The sequence below is a fragment of the Miniopterus natalensis genome, chromosome 8 (assembly GCF_054644295.1).
Source record: "Miniopterus natalensis isolate mMinNat1 chromosome 8, mMinNat1.hap1, whole genome shotgun sequence".
In the NCBI taxonomy this organism is placed as follows: domain Eukaryota; kingdom Metazoa; phylum Chordata; class Mammalia; order Chiroptera; family Miniopteridae; genus Miniopterus; species Miniopterus natalensis.
The window spans coordinates 29,788,499-29,814,760 of NC_142088.1; the positions used below are offsets into that span (position 1 = coordinate 29,788,499).

The 26,262-nt window shown below is 41.2% G+C and overlaps 1 protein-coding gene across 2 annotated transcripts; it reads left to right on the forward strand.

Moving 5' to 3' along the window:
• The first annotated feature begins 347 nt into the window (after positions 1 to 347).
• Positions 348 to 20,488, forward strand: NEMP2 (nuclear envelope integral membrane protein 2). Of its 2 annotated transcripts, XM_087819699.1 has the most exons (9): positions 348 to 543; positions 7,143 to 7,258; positions 11,235 to 11,457; positions 11,601 to 11,673; positions 12,777 to 12,870; positions 13,881 to 13,995; positions 15,596 to 15,821; positions 19,149 to 19,325; positions 20,061 to 20,488. In XM_087819699.1, the coding sequence occupies exons 1-9, from the start codon at positions 456 to 458 to the stop codon at positions 20,200 to 20,202; spliced, it is 1,254 nt and encodes a 417-aa protein (XP_087675825.1). In that variant the 5' UTR covers positions 348 to 455; the 3' UTR covers positions 20,203 to 20,488. The 2 variants fall into 2 exon arrangements, with proteins under 2 accessions (XP_087675825.1, XP_087675826.1); XM_087819700.1 differs by lacking the exons at positions 19,149 to 19,325; positions 20,061 to 20,488 and adding an exon at positions 17,492 to 19,091 and having other exon boundaries at positions 351 to 543.
• Positions 20,489 to 26,262: the final 5,774 nt, after the last annotated feature.

Sequence of the window (26,262 nt, forward strand, 5' to 3'; positions counted from 1 at the left end):
GTTGCTGAAGCGCCTTCCCCGCCGGGGGAGCTGCCCCCGCCGGGAGCTGGGAGAGCTGAGCCCTCCCGGAGCCGCGGGTCAGGCACGTTTCAAGCAGCAGCCCCGAGGCGGGGCCCCTCCCGCAGCCGCCGGCGCCGAGACCCGCGCGGAGGCCCGAGCCGCCGGGCCGGGGCTGGGGCCGGGGCCGAGGCCCGGAAGCCCGAGGCCGGAAGCGGCCCAGACCCAGGTCCCCGAGCCGCCCGGCGGCCCACGAGCCCCGCGGGCGGGCGGGCGGGCGCCCCGGGCGATTCCTCCCGGGCCGCGGGAGGCGGGGCCTCGGCCTTTCCCGCGTCCGGACCTCGGCGCCCCGCCCCGCCCCCTCTTCCGCCCGGACCGCGCGATCTCTGCTCCCGCCAGCTGAGGGGCCTCCGGGGCTCGCGCCGCCCGGGCCCGCACCGAGCTGACCGCCGCGCGGAATGCGGCCGTTCCCCGCGCCGTGGGGGCTGCTGCTCTTGGCCACGCTGCCCGCAGGCGCGGTGCCCTCGGAAGAGGCGCCGCTGTCAGGTAACCGCGGCACCGGCGCCCCGACTGCAGCCTGGCGGGTCCGCGCGAGGGCGCTCCGGTCCCGGGCGGCGAGGCCGGGAGCCGCGGGGCGCTGCCCTGCCCGCGGAAGGCGCCCGGCGGGCGCGGCCTGCCCCGCGGCGGACCCGCCTCCTCCCCTCTGGGCTCCCCTGGCTCTGCCGGGACTTGGACCTTTATGTTTTTAGGACTGGAGGCAGCCGCGGAGTTCCGAGCCTGGCCCAGCTCTCCCTGCAGCAGCCGGAGCTCAGGGCGCTGTGGTCGGTCCCAGGTGACCCCTCAGCACGGCCATTGGGGCTGAAAGCCGTGTTCTCTCTCCAGCTTCAGCTTCAGCATCTGACTGAAGTTCCCCGGCCCCGCACTAGCTCTGTGACCTTAAGCGAGTCACCTTACTGGTCAAATATAAAACTGAGATAATCATACCGCGCAGGCTCCTTGGCTTGTTCAACATGTGTACAGTGCCTGGTGCATGGGAAACAGGCCGTGGCAGCTGCTCATAGTGGTGCGGTTACCTGTGCAGTGCTCTCGGGGTCCTGGCTCGGATGTGGAAGTTGGGAGTTCTAGCTCCACAACTGCTACTGTTTGCCATGAGCTTAGCATTTCTAAATTTCATTTTTCTCCCATAGCATCCTTTAAAGGATTTCCTGGAATCACTGCCCACCAATTTCTCTTCGTCGCATTGCCTACCTCTGGTTGCACGGGAGACCAAGTGCGGTCTTTTAGCTGGGCACCCCTCTCCCCCCCAATAAATCAGGGTTCTTTGTCCAAGGATGGAGGCAGTTATCAGATTCTGCTACAGCTGCCAAGTCAGGAAAGTTTTGGTTAATTACCTTGGGGAACTGTTTTACACTAATTTACATTGAACAGACATTTGTTGAGTGCTTACTATGTGTTAGGCAGTGTTAACGTGCTTTAACGGCGTTGTCTTATTTAATACCCATAGTAGTCGTATAGGGGGATAGGTAACGTTTATAAACCCATTTTACAGATGAGAAAATGAAGGCTTAGTAAGAAATGAGACCAGTATATCCTGATGAGAAAGTAAATCACAGTACTGCCAAGAAAGAGGGTTTCTGAGCATGGCAACAGCCAGAATATTTTTAGTAGCCCTGGACCAACATCCAGAACCTTGAGTTCTAGTTCAGTCATTATATTCAGCCACCCACTTGTATAATTACTTTGGTCCAGGCACATAATCTTTATGGACTGTAGTTTTCTCATCAGTAAAATGAAAATGTTCTATTGCTCAATGGTTTCCAACATTTTCCTCACCTTTTTATTTGCCTCAATGAATCCAGTGTTTTTCGAGTTTTTGTCACCAGATTAGTCTTAACAGTTCACTTCTCTATTTTGTTAATCAAAGGCATACCTAAATGCCTATTAGAGTTTCTGTTCTGCCTGAGACTTGAAGGTGCCCACTGAGTTGATAAAATTCTAGCCCACAGCTTAAAAAAAAAAAAGGCAATTTATGAGCCTTATAGTGACACTCACCATTCCAGGTAGGCTTTACAACATGGACCACGAAGCACCCTGGGTCCTGTGATGTGTCAGTGACACTGTGCTGAAACCTCTGGATTACACTAAGTCTAAGAATCATTGCTGCTCTAAAAGTATTAGTTTTAATGAGGAACCCTAAGATCAAACAGCTGGCACTTTCTTTCATAAAATAGGGCCTATATATAATGTGAGAGGCTTGGATTAGATTATCCTTCCTGTTCTAAATTTCCGCCTTGAACACGCACTAAAAACCCTGTCTTGGAATGGAGAAAATCTAGACTGAGGCCAGCTTTCTGTCACCCTATCTGATGTAAAGTCAGGGGCAGGTCTGGCTGAGAGGAAGAGAAACTTCAAGCGAAGAGTCACTAGTGGTTTGCAACCAGTGGGTGAGGTTCATAAAAACCGCGTATTGTCCTGTGATGCAGTTCAGGCCACTGCATTGCGTTCCCAGGCTTGAACTGTAGCAGTAGGCCATTCGAAACTACAGTATTCAAATTCATCTATGGGAGAAGAAAAATCAGTACTTGAAGTTGAAATCATATTTGAATATAATCAGCGCGTGCAAATTTCAGTTTCATTCTCTGTTATGCATGCTCTTGGAGAAATAAAAAGAATCTAGATTTATATTCAAGTCATGTTAAAAAACAAAACAAAAACTAGGGTTAGTAGAACAGAGAAGTTTTCTTTGTAACTTTGGTGCTACATGCTAACTCCTTTGACAATGTGAATTTACAATATAATGCCCCCAAAAAACCCTTTTTCCATTTGAACTTTCAGGAGTTAAGGTTTGTTGAGTTTTTGCTTTTTGTTTTTCCTGTTCTTCTGCCTCCCTTTTCTTGTACCAAAAGAGGAGCAGTTGTAGTCAAATGGAGAAAATGACAGTATAAGTGATTTTATTATTGTTATAGTCTCACCTGAAGATACTTTTTTCTCATATGAGGACCATGTAAGCTTAAATTTTCAGGAGGAACATTGCTGAAATATTTTTATGTTGGAGAATAAGATCTACTAAGGTATGAGGAGTGTTTGTGCCTTTTATTTTTAGCATATTCTATAAGTAGGTTTAAGTACCACCTGCCCTTTTCTGAAGTTTTGACTGAATATTTTTACCTTATGTATGACTAAACTCTGACTTAAATACATCCTTATACATTTAGGAAAACCAGTAAAAGAACTACAAAGGAGTGATTTTAAATTTATTAAATGAAGTGTTATGCAGCTGTCCTTTTTTATATTATAATATGTAGTCTTAGATTAATTCAATATTTATAAATTGAGTGGTATTTTAAATGAACTAAGGGATCTCATTGGTTAAGGTAACCCTGACTCGAATCCTTTGGTAATGTAAATAATTGTGCTTTGTCTTAGCATTTGGGGCACAACTGTCCAGAAAAATACTGTTCTCTAGAATTCAGGTTTATTAAAAGGATAAGAGAGCCTGCCAAGGACTGTAGGGAGTTAAGGAAGGTGACACTTATTCCATGGCTTAGAGACACAGCCTTGCTGGGGTAGAGTAAGGATGGCACTCAGGGTTGGTCCCCATATACTCCTAAGTGCTTGGGAGATGAGCCAGAGCTGGGATAGCCCATGCTTCTAGATCTTTCCCCCGATCTGAATCAGGTTTGAGGAAGTAAATACCTAGGTTATGGGGTACCGTCCAGGGTGGAGACATATTACAGCCTCAAATGGAAGCACTAGCTCTCCCTAGGCAGCTGTTGTTCTCTCCTGACCAAATGAGTGATTATTGTTGCATTTTTATGAATCCGTAGAAACTCCTCTTTGTTTTCTGGACTGCACTATAAAGGGATTTGTTGATATTATTGTGAACCACCAAGTCCCTTCCTAGTGAAATGAACCAGCTGAGACTGAGGCTGCATGAATAAATGACACTTGCAAACAGGCAGGCATGTTCACAGCCTTCCGTGTCCTGAACAAGTGATAGAGTTCAGATAAATTGTGAAGCTGGCTGCATTTTCTATTTCCCACCCTCAGGTGGAGATAGAGGAAGTAGAAACTGAACAATGCAGTTTCTAGAAGATCACTGAAGGGAGGAGAGGCCTAGGAAAGACATAACCTTTTAAAACAATCTAAGGTGGTGATTTTCAACATTTTTCATCTCATGGCACACATAAACTAATTACTAAAATTCTGCAGCACACCAAAAAAAATATGTATAATTTTGATTCATTCACACTGGATGGCTGTTGTTATGGTGGCTATTGTCATTTAAAAAAATTTTTTTTTACTTGACAGTCTAAGGGGAAAGAGGCCAGTGTCCCTAACTAAATAGTGATGTATTGCATGTTTTAAAAATTCTTGTAGCATACCGGCTGAAAATCGCTGATCTAAGATAAAAAGATCTGGTTCTCTCTAAGAAGGCAGTAAGCCAGCCACAGTAACAATCTTAACTGTCACAAATCACTGTTTTATGTCTCATCCAACTAGCCTATGCCTTACGGTTCACATGAACGCAGTTGGAGATAGGCTTGTGGCTTCTTGTGGCTGTGAGTTTCTAATTTCTTAGATACTTAGGAATTTTTGCATAGGTTGGTTGAAATGCATTCACCTTAGGAGAAAGGTGATAACAATGAGGGCAGCCAGAGGATACCATGAAATGTTGACACATTGTCTGTAATGTCTCATGTATTGTATAAATTTGACAGCAACTGCATCTCAAAAGCCAGAGGCTACTCTGGAGATTTCCTGGGGCGACACTGTTTGCAAGTGCTTTTAGTAGTGTTCCTGTCAGTGGGGCAACCTACCTCCATTTGTACTTTCCTTAAGCTGGTTGGAGACATGAAATTCAAAGCAAGTTCTCCCAACTGGGAGTGCCCATGCACAGAATACACTGATGTACCATATACGAGCAAACAGCAAGTAGGAAAATTGGAAGCATCTTGAGGACAGGAGGGTTGGTGTGGCTGGAGAAGCCTAGCGGAGGGAAAGTGAAAGAGAAAAGGTCAGAGGTGCCTAGGTCCTTGGAAGGGAGGGTTGATTTTATTATGGGTTCCATGAGAAGTCATTGGAGGGTTTTAAGTAGGTCAGTCATGTGTTCTGATTGATGTTTTTGAAAGATCTATGTGCTGATTAGAGAATAGGTTGTGAAAGAAAATCATAGAGGCAATTCTAGAAGCAGGGAGACCAACTAGAAGGCCATTACAGTATTCCAAGTGCAAGAGGACTGTGACTTGGACAACAGAGAAGCATTTACTCCTAAATTCAAACTATTGCACTATACTTAAATTACATCATCTTGCGCTTAAGAATTACAAATATTAGATGATTTAGGAGACAGTCTTAGGACCAAATGGGAAAAAACACACACCTCAATTTGAAGATAGCATTTATTTGCAAAGCTCAGACCCCACAGAGGATATTCCCTTTGACCACTAGCAAGAGGGTGGTTCACTGTTCTTATGGGAGGTGAATCAGCCCTTTAAGTGGTGGTGCCCACTAGGAGAGGGGACAGCAGGGAGGGACCCTGGTGGCCCCAACAGGAAAAGCCCCTAGCATTGAGCACATGTGTGGTAATAGAAGAAATTCTGAAGAAAGAATTGGCTGGAAGCTAACATTCTTTTAATGATCTGGGGCTTCTGGGGTCTGTGGACCTTAGGCTTCATGCTCTTCACCTGTCCCACTGGAATTTACTCCCTTTCCAACAATAGATGGGAATCCCTCTCTTATTGGAACACATATGTTCATATACACACACGTGTATGTATCTACATCTCTCTCTAGTCAGGTTTCTCCTGTGCTGCAGACCAATCTATGTTCACTTAGTCCCACCAACCAAAACTCACTATGTCCAAAATTGAACTCCTCTCCCCATTCCCTGCACAAGTTTCCCCCCAGTATTCGTTATCTGGGCGAAGGGCCTCACCATCTCCGTTCATCAGAACCTTCACATCATCTTCTTGCTCTCCCTCCTCTAATGAATCCCTAAGTCTGTTGATTCCACTTCCTAAGTGCTCTTTACTCTGTTCTTTCTCCTCCTATTTAGTTCATTTCTTGCTGAGATAGCCCTTAGTTGTTCTTCTGCTTTCAGTCTTCTTCCCCTCTGATATTTCATATTGCTTATAGATTGCTCTCTCTAAAACATGACTATGCTCCTGTCACTTATTGAACTGTTTTTCTCCCTTTGTCCTTCCCTTGCCTGCTCAGTGCCTGGAAATTGACTATGGTTCACATCACCTCAGCTTTTTTGCCCTCTGGCTTCCCATTGGGTTTAGCCAGTGAGAGGCACCATTGGGAGGGCAGGAGAGACAGGCTGAGGTACCCATACCTCTCCCGGCCATTCCACTGAAATTCTGATAGTGATTACATTCCATTAGGCTATTAGACTACTGCTCCCCTTCACCCCACCCCTACAGTGGCTCCAGTAACATCTGGTTCTCTCTTAGCCATTTCAGGCCTAGGGGTGTTGAAGGCTTCCTGCTGTTGATTCTTTATTGTCAGTGCCTTAACCCTGCCCACAGCTTCCTTGAAGTCTTCAGTTAAATCCTTTGAGTGTCAACAGTTTCCTGCTAAGACTTTGATACTTACCTAAAATCCTTCAGTGTTCTCCTTTCGGCATGAAGTCCATACTCTTTAGTGTAATAGTAACCACTGCTTACCTCTCTAGCTACAGGTGTTAAATGTTCTCCTATGTTCCCTACACTCCATCCTTGTGAATGGCTGAACCACCTCTGTGATTTCCCTCATCTGCATTGTTTTGTACGTACTTGCCACCTCCACCCTGACTTCTGTTTCATTGCTTCCAACTTAATTCTTCAACGCTTCACTCACATTTCCTCTTTTCTGGGAAGCTACCCTCAATTCTTTCCCTCTACTTCAGGAATGAAGAAGTGCCCATTCTTCGTGCTCTTATAGTGTCCTCCAAATGTTGTAAAAGTATTGACACTGGACTGTAATTTTTGGTCTGTCTCCTGCTAGGTTGGAGACTGAAAGACTATAATTACCATGTAGAAGAATTTTTTGGTCATAGAATATAAAAACAGCTACTGTTATCTCTGTGAGTAAAAAAGAAAAAAAAAGATAAGATTCTGAGCAATTAAATGTTTAGGGAATATATTTTTTACATTTTTCAGTTCCAAGGTGCAGAGCTTTGAAGGAAATGGATTTAATTAAGACGTCTTGGTCAGACTGTTACTGCTACTATCAGAATTCCCAAATTGAGTGGAAATACATATGGTCAACTCTGCAGGTAAAAACATACTTTTAAATCATATCTTAGGAACAGGGAATTAAAATGTACTATTTCAAGAGTAGAAAGTAGCTTTTGTATGACTTAGAGCTGTGTATCAGTATGAAAGCTGACTTGGGATCATACATAGTGGTTCAAAGAGGAGGGGTGTGTGGGAGGAGACATTCTCTATTCTCTTCACCAGCCCCTCTCCAAACCACTCCAAACAGATATACTACCTAAATGAGTGCAGTGTACTTGCTGTTTAGACATAGCTCAAGACAACACCTCTTGCTTACTTTCCAAAATAATTCCCATCCCAAGCCCCTCTATATAGAAAATCTGCAGTTACCTCTGATACCAGGTATGGCCAAGATATAGTAGTTACTCTCGATAGCCTAGTACTTTCCCTCATTGGACATTTAACAAATATTTATTGAGCACCTACAAGTGCCAGGAATTATTCTAGGCTCTTCAGATACATCAGTAAATCAAACAGATTCCTGTTCCTGTAATGTTTACACTCTTTGGGGGGTGGGGGGGGAGTACATTTAAGCCATAAATGTAAAAGAAGAAAATTATAAAACTAGTTAGGTGCTATAAAATAAGAAAATGTAGAGTAAGATAAGTGGAATGAGGGAGATGGGGGGCAAGTTGCAGTATTTGAAAGAGTAGCCGGGGTAGGTGACATTTGAGTAAGATTTCAAACGAGTGAGTGAGTTATCCAAGAAGGTATCTGGGCAAAGAGTATTCTAGGCTGCTGGAATAGCTAGGATATATCGGTAGGCACATGATGCTGATTTGTACCATTACTGATGATTTATACCTGCTTTGATCACTTGGTTAAGGTAGTATCTGTCAATTTAGAGTTTTACAGCTGTAAAATGACTGTTTTCGCCTCTGTAAGAAGGAATATATTCAGCAGATAATTTGAGACTATATAGAGATCCTATTCCTCATTAAACTTTCACCGCCTAGTTTTATCATCCATTGATGGTGCTTGCCTGAATCAGTTACCATGATGTTTGCCAGGGGGTGATTTTCTAATTCCACTGTTCCTTCTACGTTCATCAGCATTCTTCTATAAAGAAGAATTTTTCGTCCTCCAGTTTACTTAGATCCATAGACTCTCATGGATTACCAATTCATCCACTGTACTACAGTCTATTATTTTGGATTTTTTTTATATGTATTTTGATATTCAAATTGTCTTAGACTTGGCCCCTTCAAACTAGCTCCTGGCCTTTTAACTTGTGCCCACTATTTGAGCACTTCTTTACCTCTGGCAAACAAGATGTTCCAGGTTATCTTATAATTTCATAGACCCAGCCCTGGAATCGTACATTTTTCCAAGGAGCATTCAGGGTTAGTTGTGTTTATTACTATTGCAATATCATCATATGTGTTTACACACACATACACACCCATTCACCTGCTCACATATCTCTCTCTACCTATATCAGAAGCCATGAGTTCTGATATCTCTAATGCTACTGGGTTAGTTCTAATCTCCCTCCTTTCCATATTTGTAACTTCCTTCCCTGGGAAACCTGGTTCCCATTATCCTCAGTATATTGATTTATTTGCCTAATCCTAGAATACACTGAAAGTAATTTCATATTTGCTAAGCCACACCATTGTGTAAAACAAACCTAGTAACAGGAGTTCAATATTCTTTTACACTGTGTTTTCTCTTCAGTTTGAGGGCATATAATGTAAATACTGTGCTCAAAAGTTACTTGGGTTAATTCATTTCCACCGATCGCCCTTCAATATGGGTATAGTATTCATTTGAAATATATTTGTTTCCATTTCAGGGTTGCTTTTATTATTATTTTTAGTATGTACAGTGTTAATATGGCTGGAAAAAACTATACACAAAGGTATTTTCAGAGTGTCACGGCCCCTCATATTTCTCTACACATTCCTACCAAACCCTTGTAGGTAGTCTTACTAGTTTTTTGGTGTATCTTTCCTGTGTTTCTTTTTGCAAAAGTGCGTAGCAATGTATATCTATAAATGGTACTTAAAACCATGAGACTAAGGAATGAGTTTATGTGGAGATGAGAAGAGTACCAGTGACTGAGCCTGGGTCTTATTTTAAGAAGAGGTCAGGGAGGAGGAGGGTCCCAGCAGAGGAGAGAAAGAAGGAGCAACTAATGAAGATGTCCAGGAAGCCCTGGGGGAAAAAGTGTAATAAAGAAAAGGAAATGATCAGCAGTGCCTAATACTGTTGATGGATCACATAAGATGACTAAGAATGAATTGATTGTTTGATTTAGCAACATGGAGGCCACTTGTGGCTGCGTCAAGGACAGCCTGATGGGAACGAAAGCCTAATCGAAGCTGGTTAAAGAAAATAGGAGGAGAGGAAGTGCAGGCTGTGGGGGAAAGTGGAGACAATAGAAGGCTTTTTTTATGGGAAAGACATCAGCATGTTTGTATGATGATAGAAATGGTCTAGTAGAGCAGGAAGAAGTACTGGGAGGGATGTCCTTGAGTAGGCAGAGGTGGATCAGATCAGGTGCACAAGTTGGGGGGCTTGCCTTGAGAATGGAGCATGTAAGTCTCTGTGGCAGAAATTTCCTCTCCACAGGCCAGAAGCAGAACATGTGCCTGCAGATGCTGACGGGTGGGGTTATGGGATAGGAGGAGGTGTTGGAGCATTGGCAAAGGAGATGTTGTGAGATCATGTGGAAGAGTGGAAGAGTGACTAGACAGGAATGTGTGGTACAATTTCCTGCAGCTTTCCGGTCCCACTTTAGGTTCACAGTTATGGGTTTGCAGTGAGACCACAGTGTGTTTCTCCAGCAGAGTCAGTAGCACAAATGCAAGAATGGAATAGGTGGAGGGTTGGATTTTGCAGGTGGATGTGACCGAAAAAGAGGAATGCAGAAGAGTCAAGGGTACATGTAAGGGTATGATTCCTAATGACGCATTTGGAATTTAGCTGGATAAGAAGGGGCTGACTACATCAAGGGGGTGAGGGTTAGGGTAAAGATGCTTGATCCATGGTAGGGGCAAAGGTTTTCTGGGGTTGGGATGTAAATGGGCATCCTGGAAAGATAGGTAGTGGTCAGCCAGTGAGGTGCATGAAATGCAGCTTGTGTTTGGGGCTTCATTTTGGGACTGACAGGGTCCAGTGTGTGGCCATGGGAGTGATTAGCTAAGGAAGGTAGGGGACAAGAACATGAGGATAGGAATTCAAGGAACAGAGGCCAGTGTATTGGAAGGAGTTTGGTGTACATACTGTGTATGTTGAATCCCCAAGATATTTGAGAGCGAGTAGTATTGGAGAGAGAGCAACAGTGAGCCAGGGGCTAACATCCAAGAGAAATGAGGGGTAGGTAGACAGTGGGTGATGTCACTTGATGCCTGAGATTCAAAGCTGGTGCTCTCACTCCCCTTTTCAGGCTTGTCCTAATCTTGGACAAAGAAAGGAAATAGAGAGGGACGGACAAAGGCATCATCAAGGTTGTCATTTAATGATAACTGGGCTGTCACCATGTACTAGGCATTGTAGCTAGTGCTTTGTTGTGAGACTTGAATAGGACCTAAGGTTGGGTTCTGGTCCTTCATGAGGTGTGGTGAGAAAAGCTAGAATTACATCTGTTTGCCTGATCCAGAAGGAAATGCTTCTTCTCAGTCATAGTAGAAAATGGTAGAGAGATAAACCCTATTCTCATATGTTTATAACCAAATAGTTTGCCATCTATTATTTTCTATTTCATCTTTGCTTACATGTCCCTTGGCCACAATAACTCACTAGAAGAAGCAGTTTAATCAACCACAACTGAGGGGAACAAACATCCACTTTCAAAAGTGTCTATGCTCCAGTGTGTAGGTCCATCCAGGGCATCAAAACACCGCCACATACATCTGTGTGTTCTTCACACAACCAATCTTGGGCTCTCTTTACTCCCGTGTATGATTTTAAGACGATTTTAAGGAATTTTAATTTCTTGTGTTTATGGAGTTGTTCATTCTTGTTTTATAGGTGAAAATTGCCAGTTCGGGCCTGCTCAGTATTGTATATATCACAGAAAGACATAATTGCCAGGATCCAGAAACCATTCTTTCTGTTATCCATTGTGCAATTTATAAATTTTGGACACCAAATGAGTCTCATGAAATAACTTTAAACATCAGTCCGTATGGGGAGACTGTGTGCTTCTCTGTGAAGCCTGTCAGAAATTATACAATACACGTGAATCGAAACAGTAAGTCTGTTTTCATTATATTGGATTTTCTTGGTTCAGTTTTTCTGGAGTGACATTTCAGTAAATTGACTTTTCTTTTTATTCATGAACACGACATTGACACAAAATCTTTGTTTTGCTTATGTATGTCTTTTTTACTCCAGTTGTGGATTTCAGACTCTTCCTTGTATTTGTGGGAGGCGTTTTCCTCTTCTTTTATGCAAAGACCTTGAGTCAGTAAGTATTCATTTTTACTTTCTTAACTTTGTGAATCAAAAAGAATATAGGACATTTTTGACGCTGAGCTAAATATTTCCACACTAGTTTACAGGTAGGTCTTGCTTTAGGTTTTACAAACAATAGGTCTGAAGCTTGTGCTTGAAAAGCCTTTAAAACCAGTAATAGTTATGTAGTTATGATATGTAAATGTTAGACTGCTTTCACATGCATTATTTTGTATTATGTATTAATATACATTATTTTAATTTATTTGATCCTCTTAACAAGTATGCGTACTCTGTATTATTCTCATTTTGTAGATGAGGAAACGAATACCTGTCATTGCATGACTAGTTCTTGCTGGGGCTGAGATTTATACTCAGGTTTTTTGATGGCTGATGCCTTGCTCTCTCTTACATTCAGGTGGCCTCCCAGACTTGTGGCTCTGATACAGAAAGTTGAATTTAACAAATATCTGATAAATGTATTATTCTGATATTTTGTTTCTTACAACTTTGCTAGTGAAAAAGGAATCTCTTTCCAGTAATGTTTTAATGTTTTACTCCTTGGCTTGCTGTTAACATTGTTTAGTTTTGAGCTTTTCCTTGTAGCATAATCAGGTGTTTAATATCATCCGTGGTCCTCATAAACTGCATGTTGTTTGTGTAACCTGAAGGGTAGAGCTTGGACTCAGGAGCTGGGCCGCACGCCTAAATCCTCTAGTCAGCAGACGCTGACTCGGGGAAGGTCTTTACCTTCTCAGAGCCTTAGTTTCCTCCCGTGTAACATTTAGACATGAATAGCTGTTTCGCAGGCTGTTGTGAAGGCAGGTAAAGCTCTCAGACAAGTGCCTGCTACATGGCAGGTGCTCAGTAATTATTGTTGGGTCAGATTCTGAACAGAAGATAACTCAGACATTCTGTTTTGAGTTAGTGGCAAGCTATTTACCATAAATTTCAGGTAGAGATTTCATTTTTTAAGAGTATAGGATGTAATTAAAGCTCCCATCTGAGTTTTTCTTTTTAGTGTTCTTTATGGCTACTGTCCTCAAGTTAAACATGTTTTTCATACTAATAGTGTGACTTGGCATTTAAATGGCTTTTATCTGCTTGTCTTGACAGAAGCCCTACTTTCTATTACTCTTCGGGGACTATGCTAGGTATTCTAATGACATTAGTCTTTCTCCTGCTGCTGGTGAAAAGGTTAATCCCTAAGGTAGGTATATTGTGTGCAAATGAATAAAAAATGGGAATCAGGATCTTTGTAGACATGAAAAATTGGTCAAATTAATTCACATTGATTATGACAATTTCTAATTCAAACTATATTTCTGCATTGTATATACTGGCTTTAAAATGTATCTTTTCTAGAGATTCCATATTTATTTGTTACTGTAGGTAGGCTTAAATATTAAGTCTCGGTGATACTTTTTTTTTCCTTTTTTATTTTTATTTTTTATGTCTTTATTGATTTCAGAGAGAGGAAGGGAGAGGGAGAGAGAAATAGAAACATCAATGATGAGAGAGTCATTGATCGGCTGCCTGCTGCACACTACATGCCCCCCACTGGAGATCGAGCCCACAACCTGGGCGTGTGCCCTGACTGGGAATCGAACCTCTACCTCCTGGATCATAGGTCGATGCTCAACCGCTGAGCCATGCCGGCCAGGGTTGGTGATACTGTTTTTGAGACCATTTTATTTTCTAGGTAATATGTTTTTCTTATGAATGACAGGGACTGATTTTATGTTAAGTGAAAATTTCTCTTATCTTGGCATAGTTGAGGACTCTCATGATGCTGAACCATCAGAACTTTGAATAGAAGCATTGCTACACCTGGGGATTTCTTCATTATTAATAGTTCCCCAATGTTGCAGTTTCTCTGATTAAAGCTTGCAATTCCAGCATTATTTTGAGATAAATTTATTCTCTAGAACAGTGCTTCTCCAACTTGACTTTCTATGCAAGTCACCTGAGGATCCTGCTGAAGTGCAGATTCTGACTCAGGAGTCTGTGGGGCCTGAGAGTGCATTCCAGCAGCTCCCAGGTGATGCCAAAGCTGCTGGTTCATGAACCACGCCTTTAATCAGACTCTATAGAGTGTTGAATTGACTTCAGTGCAGTTTGATGTAGAAGTGTCTAATGCAAAAGGTTTATTTGTTTACTTCTATTTTTATGAGAGTGAATGAACCAAAAACTGTGTCATTTATTTTCTTCCACACACAGTATAGCACCTTTTGGGCTTTAATGGTTGGTTGTTGGTTTGCTTCAGTTTATGTGGTGTGCCAGTTGATGGAAAATCTGAAGTGGCTGTGGTATGAAAACAGAATATATGTATTAGGTAGGTAAAATTTTTTAAAAATACATTCTATTATTGGTAAAGCTGAAAAGTACAACTGGAGGCCTTCTTTTGACATATGTTTCCAGCATCTAAATTTTTATTTTGAACTAAGAAGTACTGTTAAAAATAATATTTTATTTTGTTCCCATAGTTGGTGATTTTTAGTTCATTAGATCTCATTTTAGAGTCTTTACCTATGACATCCTTCTTAGTTTTCTATACTAATGATCAAAAGAGCAAAAAACTATTTGCCCCTTTTGACTACATATGCCTTTGAATTGTGGTTTAACTCTGACCACATCTAACTTGTAATGAAAAAATTTCTCTAAAATGTGGCTCTTTATATCTTTTTCTTGATGTATTCAGTATGAAAGGTGAGAAATCCTAAATATAAATGAAAACTTGATTTTTCAGAAAGAGAGGCATTAAGAAACCCCTTGTTCCTCCTTGTTTCATGTTACCAAAAAACACTAACTTGTTCTAATTGTTTTAATTGGGAAATGATGGAGAACGGGAGAATTGGTTTTCTTCTAACCCCTAACCCCAAATTTCTCACATAAGTTTATCCACCAAAAACAAAAGCAGTACATCTTTGTTTCATGTTAAGATTTTATGTTTTTAGTTCATTTTTCTTTTTATGCCAAAGTATTTTTTAAAGTAAATTATCAATATTATGGTATATTCCCTTAAATACTTCACTAAACATCTCCGAAAAACAAGATCATTTTCCTCTATAGTCAAGTAAGTATTAAATCTAAAAAAATAATAATTACATAAAATCATCTATTACCCAGGCCATGTTTAAATTTCCTAAACATCCTTGATGGTTGGTTTGTGTAAGCTAAGATATAGTCTAGAATCACATTTTGTATCTGTTATGCCCTGTAAGTCTCTTTTAATCTATAACAGTTCTTTTTTCATCACAGTGATATGCTGAAGAGACCAAGCTAGTTGTCCTATAGAATATTCCACTTTTTGGATTTCTCTGATTACTCCTTTGTGATATAATTTAACTTTGTTTCTCTCTCCCTTGTATTTCCTGTAAACTGGAAATGAGATCTTGAGGCTTTCTCAGATACAAATGAATTGCATTTGGTGGGATGCATAAGAGGCCATGTGCACTTCACATTGGATCACCACAGGAGACGCAGAATACCTTACCATCCCTCCATTATTAATGCTGAAATTGAACACTGGATTGCGAGGGTGACAGCTTGATCCCTCCACTGTAAAAATACATTTTCTCTTTGTGACTAGAAAGTAAACAAACAATAGGGTTTGTAGCCCACTGTGACATGTGCTGAGGCTTTTTCCTGACCAAAGCAGCCATAATGACATTGTCCTTCTAGGACTCTGGACTAAAAAATAGACACATGTTATAATAATTTATGATTATTCATCCTTAATTACTACAAGTCAGCCTAGTATCTCACATGGAAGGAATAATGAACCTTAAGTGTTTTTTTCAGTTTTACTTCATTGGAAAAAGAAAACAAAAATGAAGGGTTTTTTCTGGTGTTTTCTTAGCTCTCAGTCAAGGTTTTACGCATAAATTTTCAAGTTCAGATTTATATTAGTTTACATTCTTCTGCTTTTACAGGCTATGTCTTGGTCGTTGGATTCCTCAGCTTTGCTGTCTGTTATAAACACGGGCCCCTTGTTGATGAGAGGAGCACACGTCTCCTGATGTGGACACTGCAGCTCCTCTCCCTGTGTCTGATCTACTCGGGGGCCACTGTGCCTCAGTTCGCATACGCAGTCATGAGCCTCATCCTGCTGTCCCGGGGTCTGCACTACCCAGAGAGAGCATTCAGGTATATGAGGTGGTACGTATCTTTTTTTTCTTTATAAATTTGACATTTTGAGCTCTGGTGTTTTTTATCATTTTGGGGAGTTTTGGGACATATCATATTTAATCTCATAATTAACTAACTGCATTTCATCTGGAGATTTCCCTCTGAGAGGGGAGGGCAGAGGACAGAAGCATCTGATTTAATCTCATTTCGATTGTAGAGGTGCACCACTGTAACTGGCTAAGTACAGCTCACCCAGAATTCACTAAAATCAGTGACAAAATTACTTGGGCTCTAGGTTGCCTGAAATTTCTATATTTTCTTTATTCTATATTTTCTTTCATTTGGGCCAAACACTGCTTTAAAGGTATTTGTTGCACTTATGAAATAAGAGTTAGGGAACAGAAATGAATCACAAATGTTTGAAAGATATTATTTATATTTAGGACTTTCTTTTCTCTTAAATTAAGGCTTAAGCCTTTTGAAAATACAGAAAGATGAAGCAACTGCTGTCATGACAGCTTTGCTATGTCTCTCCTCATTCATTGAATCTGACTGAACACCTGTTTTCATGTCTGGTGCACAGATTAAGGAGATGGTCCCTACCTTTGAGGTGTACTTGTTGAGACAGAGGCATACATTGTCATACATTTGAAGGCCTGCCCAGGGACTATCGCATATAAAGTTCAGGAAAATTTCTGGAGGAGATATTACTGTGCTGAATCTTTTTTTAAAGATGTTTTTATTGATTTTTTTTTTTTTTTTAAGAGAGAGAGGAAGGGCGAGGGATAGAGAGATAGAAACATTAATGAGAGAGAAACACCATCAATCAGCTGCCTCCTGCACACCCTCTATGAGGATTGAGCATGCAACCTGGGCATGTGTCCTGACCGGGAATCCATCCATGACTTCTTGGTTCCTAGATAGATGCTAAACCATTGAGCCACACTGGCTGGGCACTGGGCTGAATCTTAATGAGTCAAAATAGCCAGATGACTAAATGTAGGAAGGGCTTTCCTGACAGAAAGCCCAGTTCTGTACCATCATGAAGCAGGTGAGCAAGGTGGGCATCGGACAGGTCATAGAGGCCTCATAGGCCGTTGCTAATAAATCTAGTCTGTATACAGTGGAAGGAGGTAACCAATATGCATTTTAGTCAGTGTCCGTGACTGATGCCTAGACATGAGTTATGTACCCAAATGCTTGGGGCCCTGGCAGGTACTGAGTGCGTGACGCCGAGCATGAGGACTGTTGGGAAATTTTACAGTGCAGCTTCAGTGAAAAGGGGCAGTTACCACTCAGCTTGAGCAATTGTTGCCATGTGGGAATGTGGTTCCTGCTTTGCCAGATCTTCTGGTTTTCTAGACAAGCTAGGAATATGGATTACAATGTGAGTTCTTACGCTTTTTAAATGTTGACAACTAATTTGAAAAGAAAAATATTCAATAAGCAAAAATCAAAGCTGAGACCATCAACACCCATCAGGCAGCGGGTGTGTATAAGGGGGAGGTTCTGGGCAGGAGACCAGACATCAGACATCACAGTGGTCTGGGGGAGAGATGAGGACCTGAAGGCAGTGAGACCAAGACTGGAAGAGGGAGTTGATAAATATTTATGAGGCAAGCTTGGCTGTAAGGAAGGAAACTGTGGTAACTAACTGGTAGTTTATGGGCCTGGTGACTGCATGTGTGGTGATATCACAGGTTCAAAAATGGACCAGTGTCAGGACAGAGCCCCTGTGCAGAGGATACTGGCGAAGCTGAAAGGCAGCAGGGCAAGGATGGAGAGGCTGATGCTGGCTGGTCTCTCTACCCCGTGTCAGAGCCGGATAGTGGCAGGTCCCTCTGCCGGGAGGAGGCTGACCACTTCACATCCTCCAGGCCTCTGGTCATTTGCCAGGCTTGCATCCTGAGGAACCCAGAATAGAATTTCTTCCTCTTTCCCTTTAAACATCCAACTGCCCTGCCAAGGGCAGAGTGTGTTCTGTCAGCTGCACGATGGTTCTTTTAAGCACTCGCTGTGTATTCTGTTATCATGAATGTAATAATCAAAATGTAGTATAACTTCCTCAACTTTTCATTTTGCTAGTGAATAATTATGTGAAGATAAAACAGGAACTTAATAGGTTAAATAATAAACCAAAGAAATCATACCTTGATATCTAGAGTACTTTCTAGTTTGCAAAGAACTATTTGAATATATTTTTATAATATATGGTAGCTATCTTTATTATCATACTTATTGAACACTTACTATGGGCCACTCACTGTGCTAAGCACTTTATACAAAATATCACCTTTTAATCTCTACAGTGACCTCATGAGGTAGATGCTGCTGCTTTCAGTTTTTTCATATGAGCAAATTGAGGCTCAGAACTATTAAGAAATTGTCGCAGTTCACACAGCACGTGAACCTCAAAGCCAGGACTGTGCACAGTCTTCTGTTCAGGGGCCAGGCTTTTCCTCTAGGAGACCAGGCTAGGTATTCAGAAAAGGAGAAGGAAATAATGTCAGTGCTTCCCTAATCTAGCATGTCAACCACCAGATGATCTTTAAAAGTTAAAAGATTTTCAGGTCCCAATCCTTAAGAAAAATACAAGTTCAAAACACCTGCTGGTATTCTGATGCTCATTCAGATTTGGAAATCGCTGGTTAAATTAAAATTCAGACTACCCAAAATCACTTTAAAAACTTATTTATAAATATATATGTTAAAACCTTATCATCATTACCATTTTTTATGAGGTTCTTCCCTTTAGGACTTACCTGGTAGGAAAAAAATTCCAGTCATGAGCACTTCAGCATGTGGCAAAGCAAGAATTATTATAAATCATTGTACATACACAGCCCTTGTACAATATTCACTCCCTCTCTCCAGCATTAGTCAGAATCACTACCACTAGGTGGAGGTGATATCCCACAAATCCTCCTGCTTTTCTGTCTAGAAGATAAGTGGTGAGTGATTTTACTGTGTCTCCATAAAAGGGCATCTTAAAGGCTTGCTTCTGTTAGTGCCCAAGAAAATCAGCAGGCCAAGCATAAAGAAGCCAGACTTTTGTCTGACTGTATGATTAGAAATCACCAAGGAAGAAAGATACAATTAACATCTCTATTGGAAATTGATCCTCAAATGCCTTAGGTCATTATTTAGGATGGTCCAGAAGAGGGGAAATGTACTAGCAGGCTCACACTGCATGTTCTAAGTACCTCATTCACGATAGCAAAAATAAAAAGTATAGTAATATAAAGGAAGTTAAGAAATGCTATTGCTGTCAAGGAAATATATTTTCAAAATCTTAAGGGTTGAATTGAATAATCAGAGATGGCCAGGAATCTAGCAACCAAATGCCACATGTCTTAGGAAAATGAAGAAATGGTTTACGTCAAGAAAGCTGGCAGTTAAGTATCTTACTGAAGATGAATACAGGGAACAAGCTGATGCAGAAACCACCAGTGCTCTGGAGGAACTGCGCCAAGCCTGCCGCAGACCCGACTTTCCATCCTGGCTGGCCATCTCCAGACTCCAGGCTCCTAAAAAGTAAGCCCTGTTCAGCTACTTGGACCACAGCTGGGGTTGGAGTTATTGTGAGAATACTGTGATGGTTGGTACAGATACTTCAGACTAGAAACAGACTACTTCCCTGGATAACATGATGTGGAGGCTGTCAGAGGTTCTTTCTCCTCAGTGCTCTGACTTGCACAGTAGAATGGCTAATGTCAGTAAATATTGACCTGACCTGTTTTATAGGGAAGGCCATAAAGATAACTTTCCTATGAGAAGGAGAAAGGTGGAATGGGCTATGTCACCTGCTTCTCATTCTACTGGTGTGGAAAATAATTTTTCAAGTTCACCAAGAAAGGCATCTCTGTCCCAACATCTTTTCCCTTACTGCTTTCCCTTCTTCATAGTTTTATTCAAACACCAATGCACTCAAATTAAAGATCGGAGGGGGAAAGTATTGACACTAAAATAATAAATAAATAAGTATAAACTAACAAGAGAGAGAAAAGAGAGGAATTAGAAAACATGAGTGGGTTCTTTGGCAGCACTCAGTGCTTATGTCTGCCTACTTCTCTACCCTTCCCTTGAATATCTCGAGAAGAATCACATAAGCCATTCCTGTTTTACACCCATTGTATAAATGCCATTCTCTGTTGCCACAAAATCCAATTTAATTAAAGAGAATTCATAGCAAGGGAACTGTTATCTTGCAAATAAACCTTTCCATGATAACATTAACTTTATTTAAAACAACAAAAAAATACTTAATAGGTTTGCAGACTTTGTTCTTGGAGGAAGCCACTTGTCACCGGAAGAAATTAGTCTTCATGAAGAACAGTACGGCCTTGGGGGTGCCTTCTTGGAAGAGCAGCTCTTTAACCTGGGGACTGCTAACAGTCTACCTGCACGTTGACTGCATTCTGGACCAGGAAGTGTGTAAGAGCCAAGGATCCTTTTAAAGTTCTAGGGAACGGTGGCAAAAGAATTTGCTATGGAGAAAAATTAAGTCACACTGGACAGGAAAACTAAACTGTATTGAAGATAACTGATCATCTTTGGCCAGTTCTGCTATTTATTGTACTGGAGGTGGCCACCAAGATTCTATGACTGCCATAACTACTTTCCTTGAATGAAGATTTTCATTAGGAACAAGGGAATTGTGTTTATCTTCAAGGGGCCAGTAGGCAGGAACAGGTGCCTTGTCAACACCAGGGCATTAAATCCTCTCAATCCCCAGAACCTGTGTCACAAGACACTACATTGACCTTCCTAAATATTATCAATGTAAGTGCTGGCAGAGACTGAGATATGCTGGACTAGTGTTTTCCAACCTACTGTCCACAGGTGCTAATAAGCATTAGTCAGTAAAGGGATTCTGAGGTCAACTAAGATTGACACAAAGTTAAACAAAAGTACTGCAGGACTTCTCAGAACCTTTACTAATGCTAATTAACATTATGAATCTAAAGAGGAGAAATTGTGTGTAGCAGTTTCTGACTTAATTTGACCACAGAACCATTTTTCAGATTAATATTCCTTGGCACACATGCTGAGAAAATGCTAATGATGGAGGAGTTGAGGTTTGGGGAGGTTAAACAACTTGTTCAAAACAATAAAGCTGTTTAAAGGCAGCCCTAGCAACTTGTTGAAGACCATAAAGCTATTTAAAGGCAGCACTGGGACTGGAGCTTCAGTCCTAGCCTTTCCTATGACTCAGGTAAAAGAGACCTTTAAAGGCAAGCCAGGAGGTCATCTCCCTACAGCCTTGGGTCTCACAATATTGGTGACTTTTTTTAAAATAATGGCCAACTAGCTGTTTAGTAACTGTGATGAAGGGGAACATTTCCTAAGATTATATTTTAAAGTTTTGATAAGACTTTTATAGACATATAATCAGGATTAGAAATTAGAATTACTTTTTGTATTTTTTTGTGTGTTGAAATTGAAGGCATTTAATCTCTTGTGACATTTTGAGTTGACTCGTTCATTTTTTAAAATTTGTTTAGTTTTATATGTTGGTAACAATTTCCTACAAAACATATTTGTGATCTTTCATACAGAGAACAAATCTGTTGCTCTTGGTTCATCATATGTAACTTCAGAGTGAAATGAGAGACTAACTGTGAGCTTTGACCCTGAGCAAAGGAGGCTTAACCATAGGTCTAAGAAAAGATCTGGACATGGCAAAACAATCCAAGCGTTCAAGATGTTGCTAAATTGGTTCTAAGAATCAAACTTCTGCTTCTTTGCTGTGATGGGACCATAAAGAACAGAGGCATAGAGAATGAGCAGTCTTTTACTGGAAGAGAGGTTGCAGCGGTGAGACTTGTAGAGAATTTAGGCACTGCTTTCCTGAGCCAGATTTAGTAGAGTTGTTCTAAATTGTTGAATAATAGTGCATCTACCCATTTGAAACTTTCTAGATTGGTTTTCAGATGATACTTCTTCTTTAAGCAGTGTGTCAATGTTTCATAGGTCTGTTTTTGCCAGACCCTTTTAGTATTAGAAGCTCTGTTATTTTTGTGAAATGCACTAAATTCAATCTGTGCATTCACATAGCCTCTGATTTTAAAAATCAGAGTCTTCCATTCAGATTTATGATGGTGATGTTTTATAAGTGTAAACAATTCTAACATCATTTTTGTTATAGTTCAATCTGATTTTTTATTATTATATTTATTGGTGACACATAAATGTATCAGGTACATCATTGGTTGTGCTCACCATGTTCCTCTCCCAAGAGGCAGTCTGTGTCCTACAAAATGTGTGGGACTAACATGTGAAGAGTCTGTGGAGTCCCCAGGAGACATCCCCCCAGGACAGTCACTAGGCCTTACCCGTGCCAAGGGTAAAGAGATGCTGACCAAGCTGGGAGTAACCATCACAAAAACAGCTCAAGAAGGGGAAACAGAGCAACAGTCTTCCAGGATGTTGTTTTTCATGTTGTTGTTTTTTTAGAGGAAATCATGGATTTGTCAGTGTCTGTTATTTGAGTACTGTGAAAAGTTAAACCATTAAAAACATTTCTTGTAATATATTTGGTGGATTTCTGTTGTGTTCATTTGATTTGGGGTTTATTATAGTGCTCATCACAGTTCTAATCCCCATCAAGCAATATACAGGTAACTCCCATAAGAATCTTTCCCCCTCCTTTTCTTCCTCTCTCCCAGTCTCTTCCTCCCTCCCCTGCTTTCTTTCTTTACTTAAAGGCCTTTAAATGGGTTAAATGACCATTCAGTAAAATAGCTCTCTTCTTCACAGGTGATTGCAAGTTCACTTTGTGCTTCACAGTCAGAGGTGTGCAACTGCGGAGCCTAACAGAACTCTTTGTTGTGTCATTGCTTACACTCGCTTGGTGCCTCACAAAAGCTTACTGTTGTTAGCAAGCTGGACTATTTGAGACCAAAAAGTGTGGGTTAGATATAGCGGAGGTGGCCATGCTTGAACAATTGTATCATTCAATTGCTATTTTTAAAAGTTTTTAACATATCACAAAAAAATGCCTTGCAAATTAGTTATATAGTTTGCCAATAATACTTAGGGGTGAATTACAGGGGAGTGTCCATCTGACATTTAGAATGATATTTGAATTAATGACTTTTTTTAAAACCTAAAAACATCTTTTAGATTTTAAGAGGTTTATAATAGATGATGGGTTACATCAATGTATCTAAACATGTAGGTGAATTAAGACCCCTGAAATGAGGTCAATAAAAGAAAAAGGATCTTATATTATTCTGTATGTGATTATTCCCCAGAGTTAGAGAAGTATAGTTTTTGGGTTTTTTTTAAAGGTGGAGCTTAGATCTTTTTTTTTATTTTAAATATATCTTTATTGATTTCAGAGAGAGGAAAGGAGAGGGAGAGAGAGAGATAGAAACATCAATGATGAGAGAGTCATTGATCGGCTGCAGCCCGCAACCCGGTCCTGTGCCCTGACCGGGAATCGAACCGATTGCCTGGATCCTAGGTGGACGCTTAACCGCTGAGCCACGCCCGGCCAGGCAAGAAGTGGTTTTTAAAATCAGCTTTTTTTGTCCAGCTGATAGAAGGATCCTGTGCATAGGTAACGTAATGGATATGGAATTTTGAAGAAGCCTGCAGTGAGAGGTATTTTTAGGTGATGCCAGGAGCCAGCTGCTTTCTGAGATAGCCTACTGGGTATGATATTGATGATGTAACCGTATGGACGGGACTCTTGGCTTTATTGATTCAGAACCTTGATTTTTGTCATTGCACCCTAAGACGACCTTTCTCATATTAGCCAATTCATATAGCCTGTCCATTTAGTGATTCATGGCCAACAATAGAACTAGCATAAGGATAAAACAGTTGAATTGATATGACTAGCAGATTCTCTCTCAGAAGGCAGATCCACAAGGGGTCAAACTGTAGTAAGAACGTTGCTTGGTGAACAGAGGACAGAGGGCGTCTGCTGTATTATTTGCATGTTTAATGTCATCAGGCCAAGAAGTTTAATGCAACACCCTCCCCCCCCCAACGGGCTAACCTTACTGAAGTGATGAGACACCCAGCCTGCTGGCAAAGACCACGCCTTTCTTTGTGCAGGCCCTGACACTTTTTCCTGTGATTCTTTTTCTAACCTTTTGGTATTGATCAATATCAGAAACCCTTTCTAGTGGGCATGTTCTTCAGTAAGATATGGTAAAACCTTAAGTCTCCCTCTGGCCTACAAGCCTTGTTGTCTTACGGTAACTTTGCATATTTTTGCTATGATCCCTGCACCTGTTACCTTAATGGGTCACCAGAGATTAGGGATGAGTATGTATTTACCAGGATAAATCTTAGGAGGTGCATTCAGCGGGACAGCTGCTCTTGCTTATTGTTTTAATAATTTGGGGGGATGTTTGTTTTTGGATTTGGTCCATTTTCCAAAAAAGCAGTGATGAAAAGGAGAAAGGGGGAAAGTATCAGTATTTGTTGGAGATCTATCAGGCACTGTACTAGATACTTTCGATGCCTCTTCATCTGAACCTAACTACTCTGTAAAATGTTTTAGTATTGTTTCCACTTTACAGTTGAAGAAAGATTCAGATAAGGTAAGAGAAGGTTGCAGAAGGACATACATAGCTAAAGTGGTAGAATCAGAATTTGAGCCCCAGAGTGTCAGTGCCCACGCCCTTTCTACTTCCTCTATTGCTGTCTTTAAGAACAAAAAAAAAGTTAGTCAAGGAAGTGGCCCCATAGCTAATCCATTCAAGAGATGACTGCATCTGTTGATGTTATACATATGCCAGTCACATGTGCCTTGTAGTTTTGTGTACAGTATATCATGGTCCACAACAGTGCTTCTAAACTAGCTGGGGTGATGGACCAGTCCCCCATGTCCATCACAAACAATAGTTCTGTAAAATACACTAAAAATTAGAAAAATTAAATAATTTTTTAAAAAGACACACCAGATATAAATCCTTCCTGATTTCTGTGGCACTGGTCTTCCGAGTCCCTGCCACCCTCCGGGTCTTCTCTGCCAGGATGTCAAACCAAGTCGCCTCCAGAGTGTGTGGGGTCTGGGACTCACAAGTAACAAAGCAGCTGGATTTGAAGGTGCTGGATTTCCAGGTGTCTGGGAATATCTAGAAATCCTGAATGTAAACACATAAGAGTACCATGCACATGAGGTAGGGGTTCAGAGTAGGGCTGCTTTCTGGTTGTTTGACACCGAAGCAGGAGTGGCCTCCATGCCTCCTGGGGTGGAGGGCGGTCTGGTAGACCTGCGCTGTGGCATCAGGTTTGAGTTAGAATCCTGGCTTTGTGACCTTGGCCCCAGAACTAAGCAGTGTTAGCTCCAGAAACCTCCTATTTAAAGTGGGGACAGTGACAAGGATAAAAGGATCATCTCATCAGCACATGAAGAACCACCCAGCGACTATGGGTGCTGTTCCCTTTTTCCTCGGTTCACTGCTCGACTCCGGATTGGCTGCAAGAAATACTGTGTAAGCAATGGTCCTGGTGCCAGCAGCAGCCCCCGCTCCATCAGTATTGGAGGGACCGCAGATCAGAGGGAAGTGCTTAGCCAACTACCGCTGTACAGGGCCAGTAAAGCAGCTTTCTTCCTATGACTTGTTTAGGCTTTTCATGGGGCTTACTGGCTAATGGAGCTATATGCTTCACAGTCATCTATTATTCTACTTAAGGCTTTGAGTAGTAGTTTAATTATTAGCTGCTAACATCTTTGCATCCACATAAGCTCAGCACTTTGGGTAGTTCCCTTTTTCTACAATCACAGAGGAAAAAGTATGAAATGAGTCATTAAGGCAGTGATTACCATCCTGGGCTTTGTGACACCCCTCGGTATTTCCAGGAAGTCTAAAGAGGGGTTATAAAGTTCTCAAATCAATTTAATTTGAATTCACTTTAATATGTTTTAAAATGGTACTTGGAGGACAGGAAGAAAGGGCACAAAGTCCACAAACCCATGAAAGTGTCTGCTCTAAAAGGCTGGAAATCACTGCATTAGTGAAGCAGCTCTCACCGGCCATGTTTCATAACAAAGTCCTGTTGAATCTGCTCTTATTCACTCCAGGTAAAGGACTTCTATTGGTTTGGCCATTTCTTTATCATTTAAGAAATATTTAAAAATGGTATTTATTTTTATCTCAACATTTCAACTGTGCATTTCCAAAACAGCAGGCTTTTCAAATGAACACATCAGAACTGTAAACACAAGATACAGTGTAAGATTTTGACTGCCTACAGTCAGTTTCACAAATCCACATACTGTACATTCATAGGCGAGGTTCAGCCTGTCGCACACTTCTTTATTTCTATAATTACATAAGCATAATAAATACATCTGATTTGTAAAGGTCACTTAAAATGAGTCATGATAATTTATAGTACAGTACGTTTCAGTTCAAGTGCAAAAATAACTATTTGCCTAATTCTGTTTCTTTCCGTTATTTTTGTAAGCTGTGTTTCGTGATGCTAGATATCCAAGCGTGGCATTTCT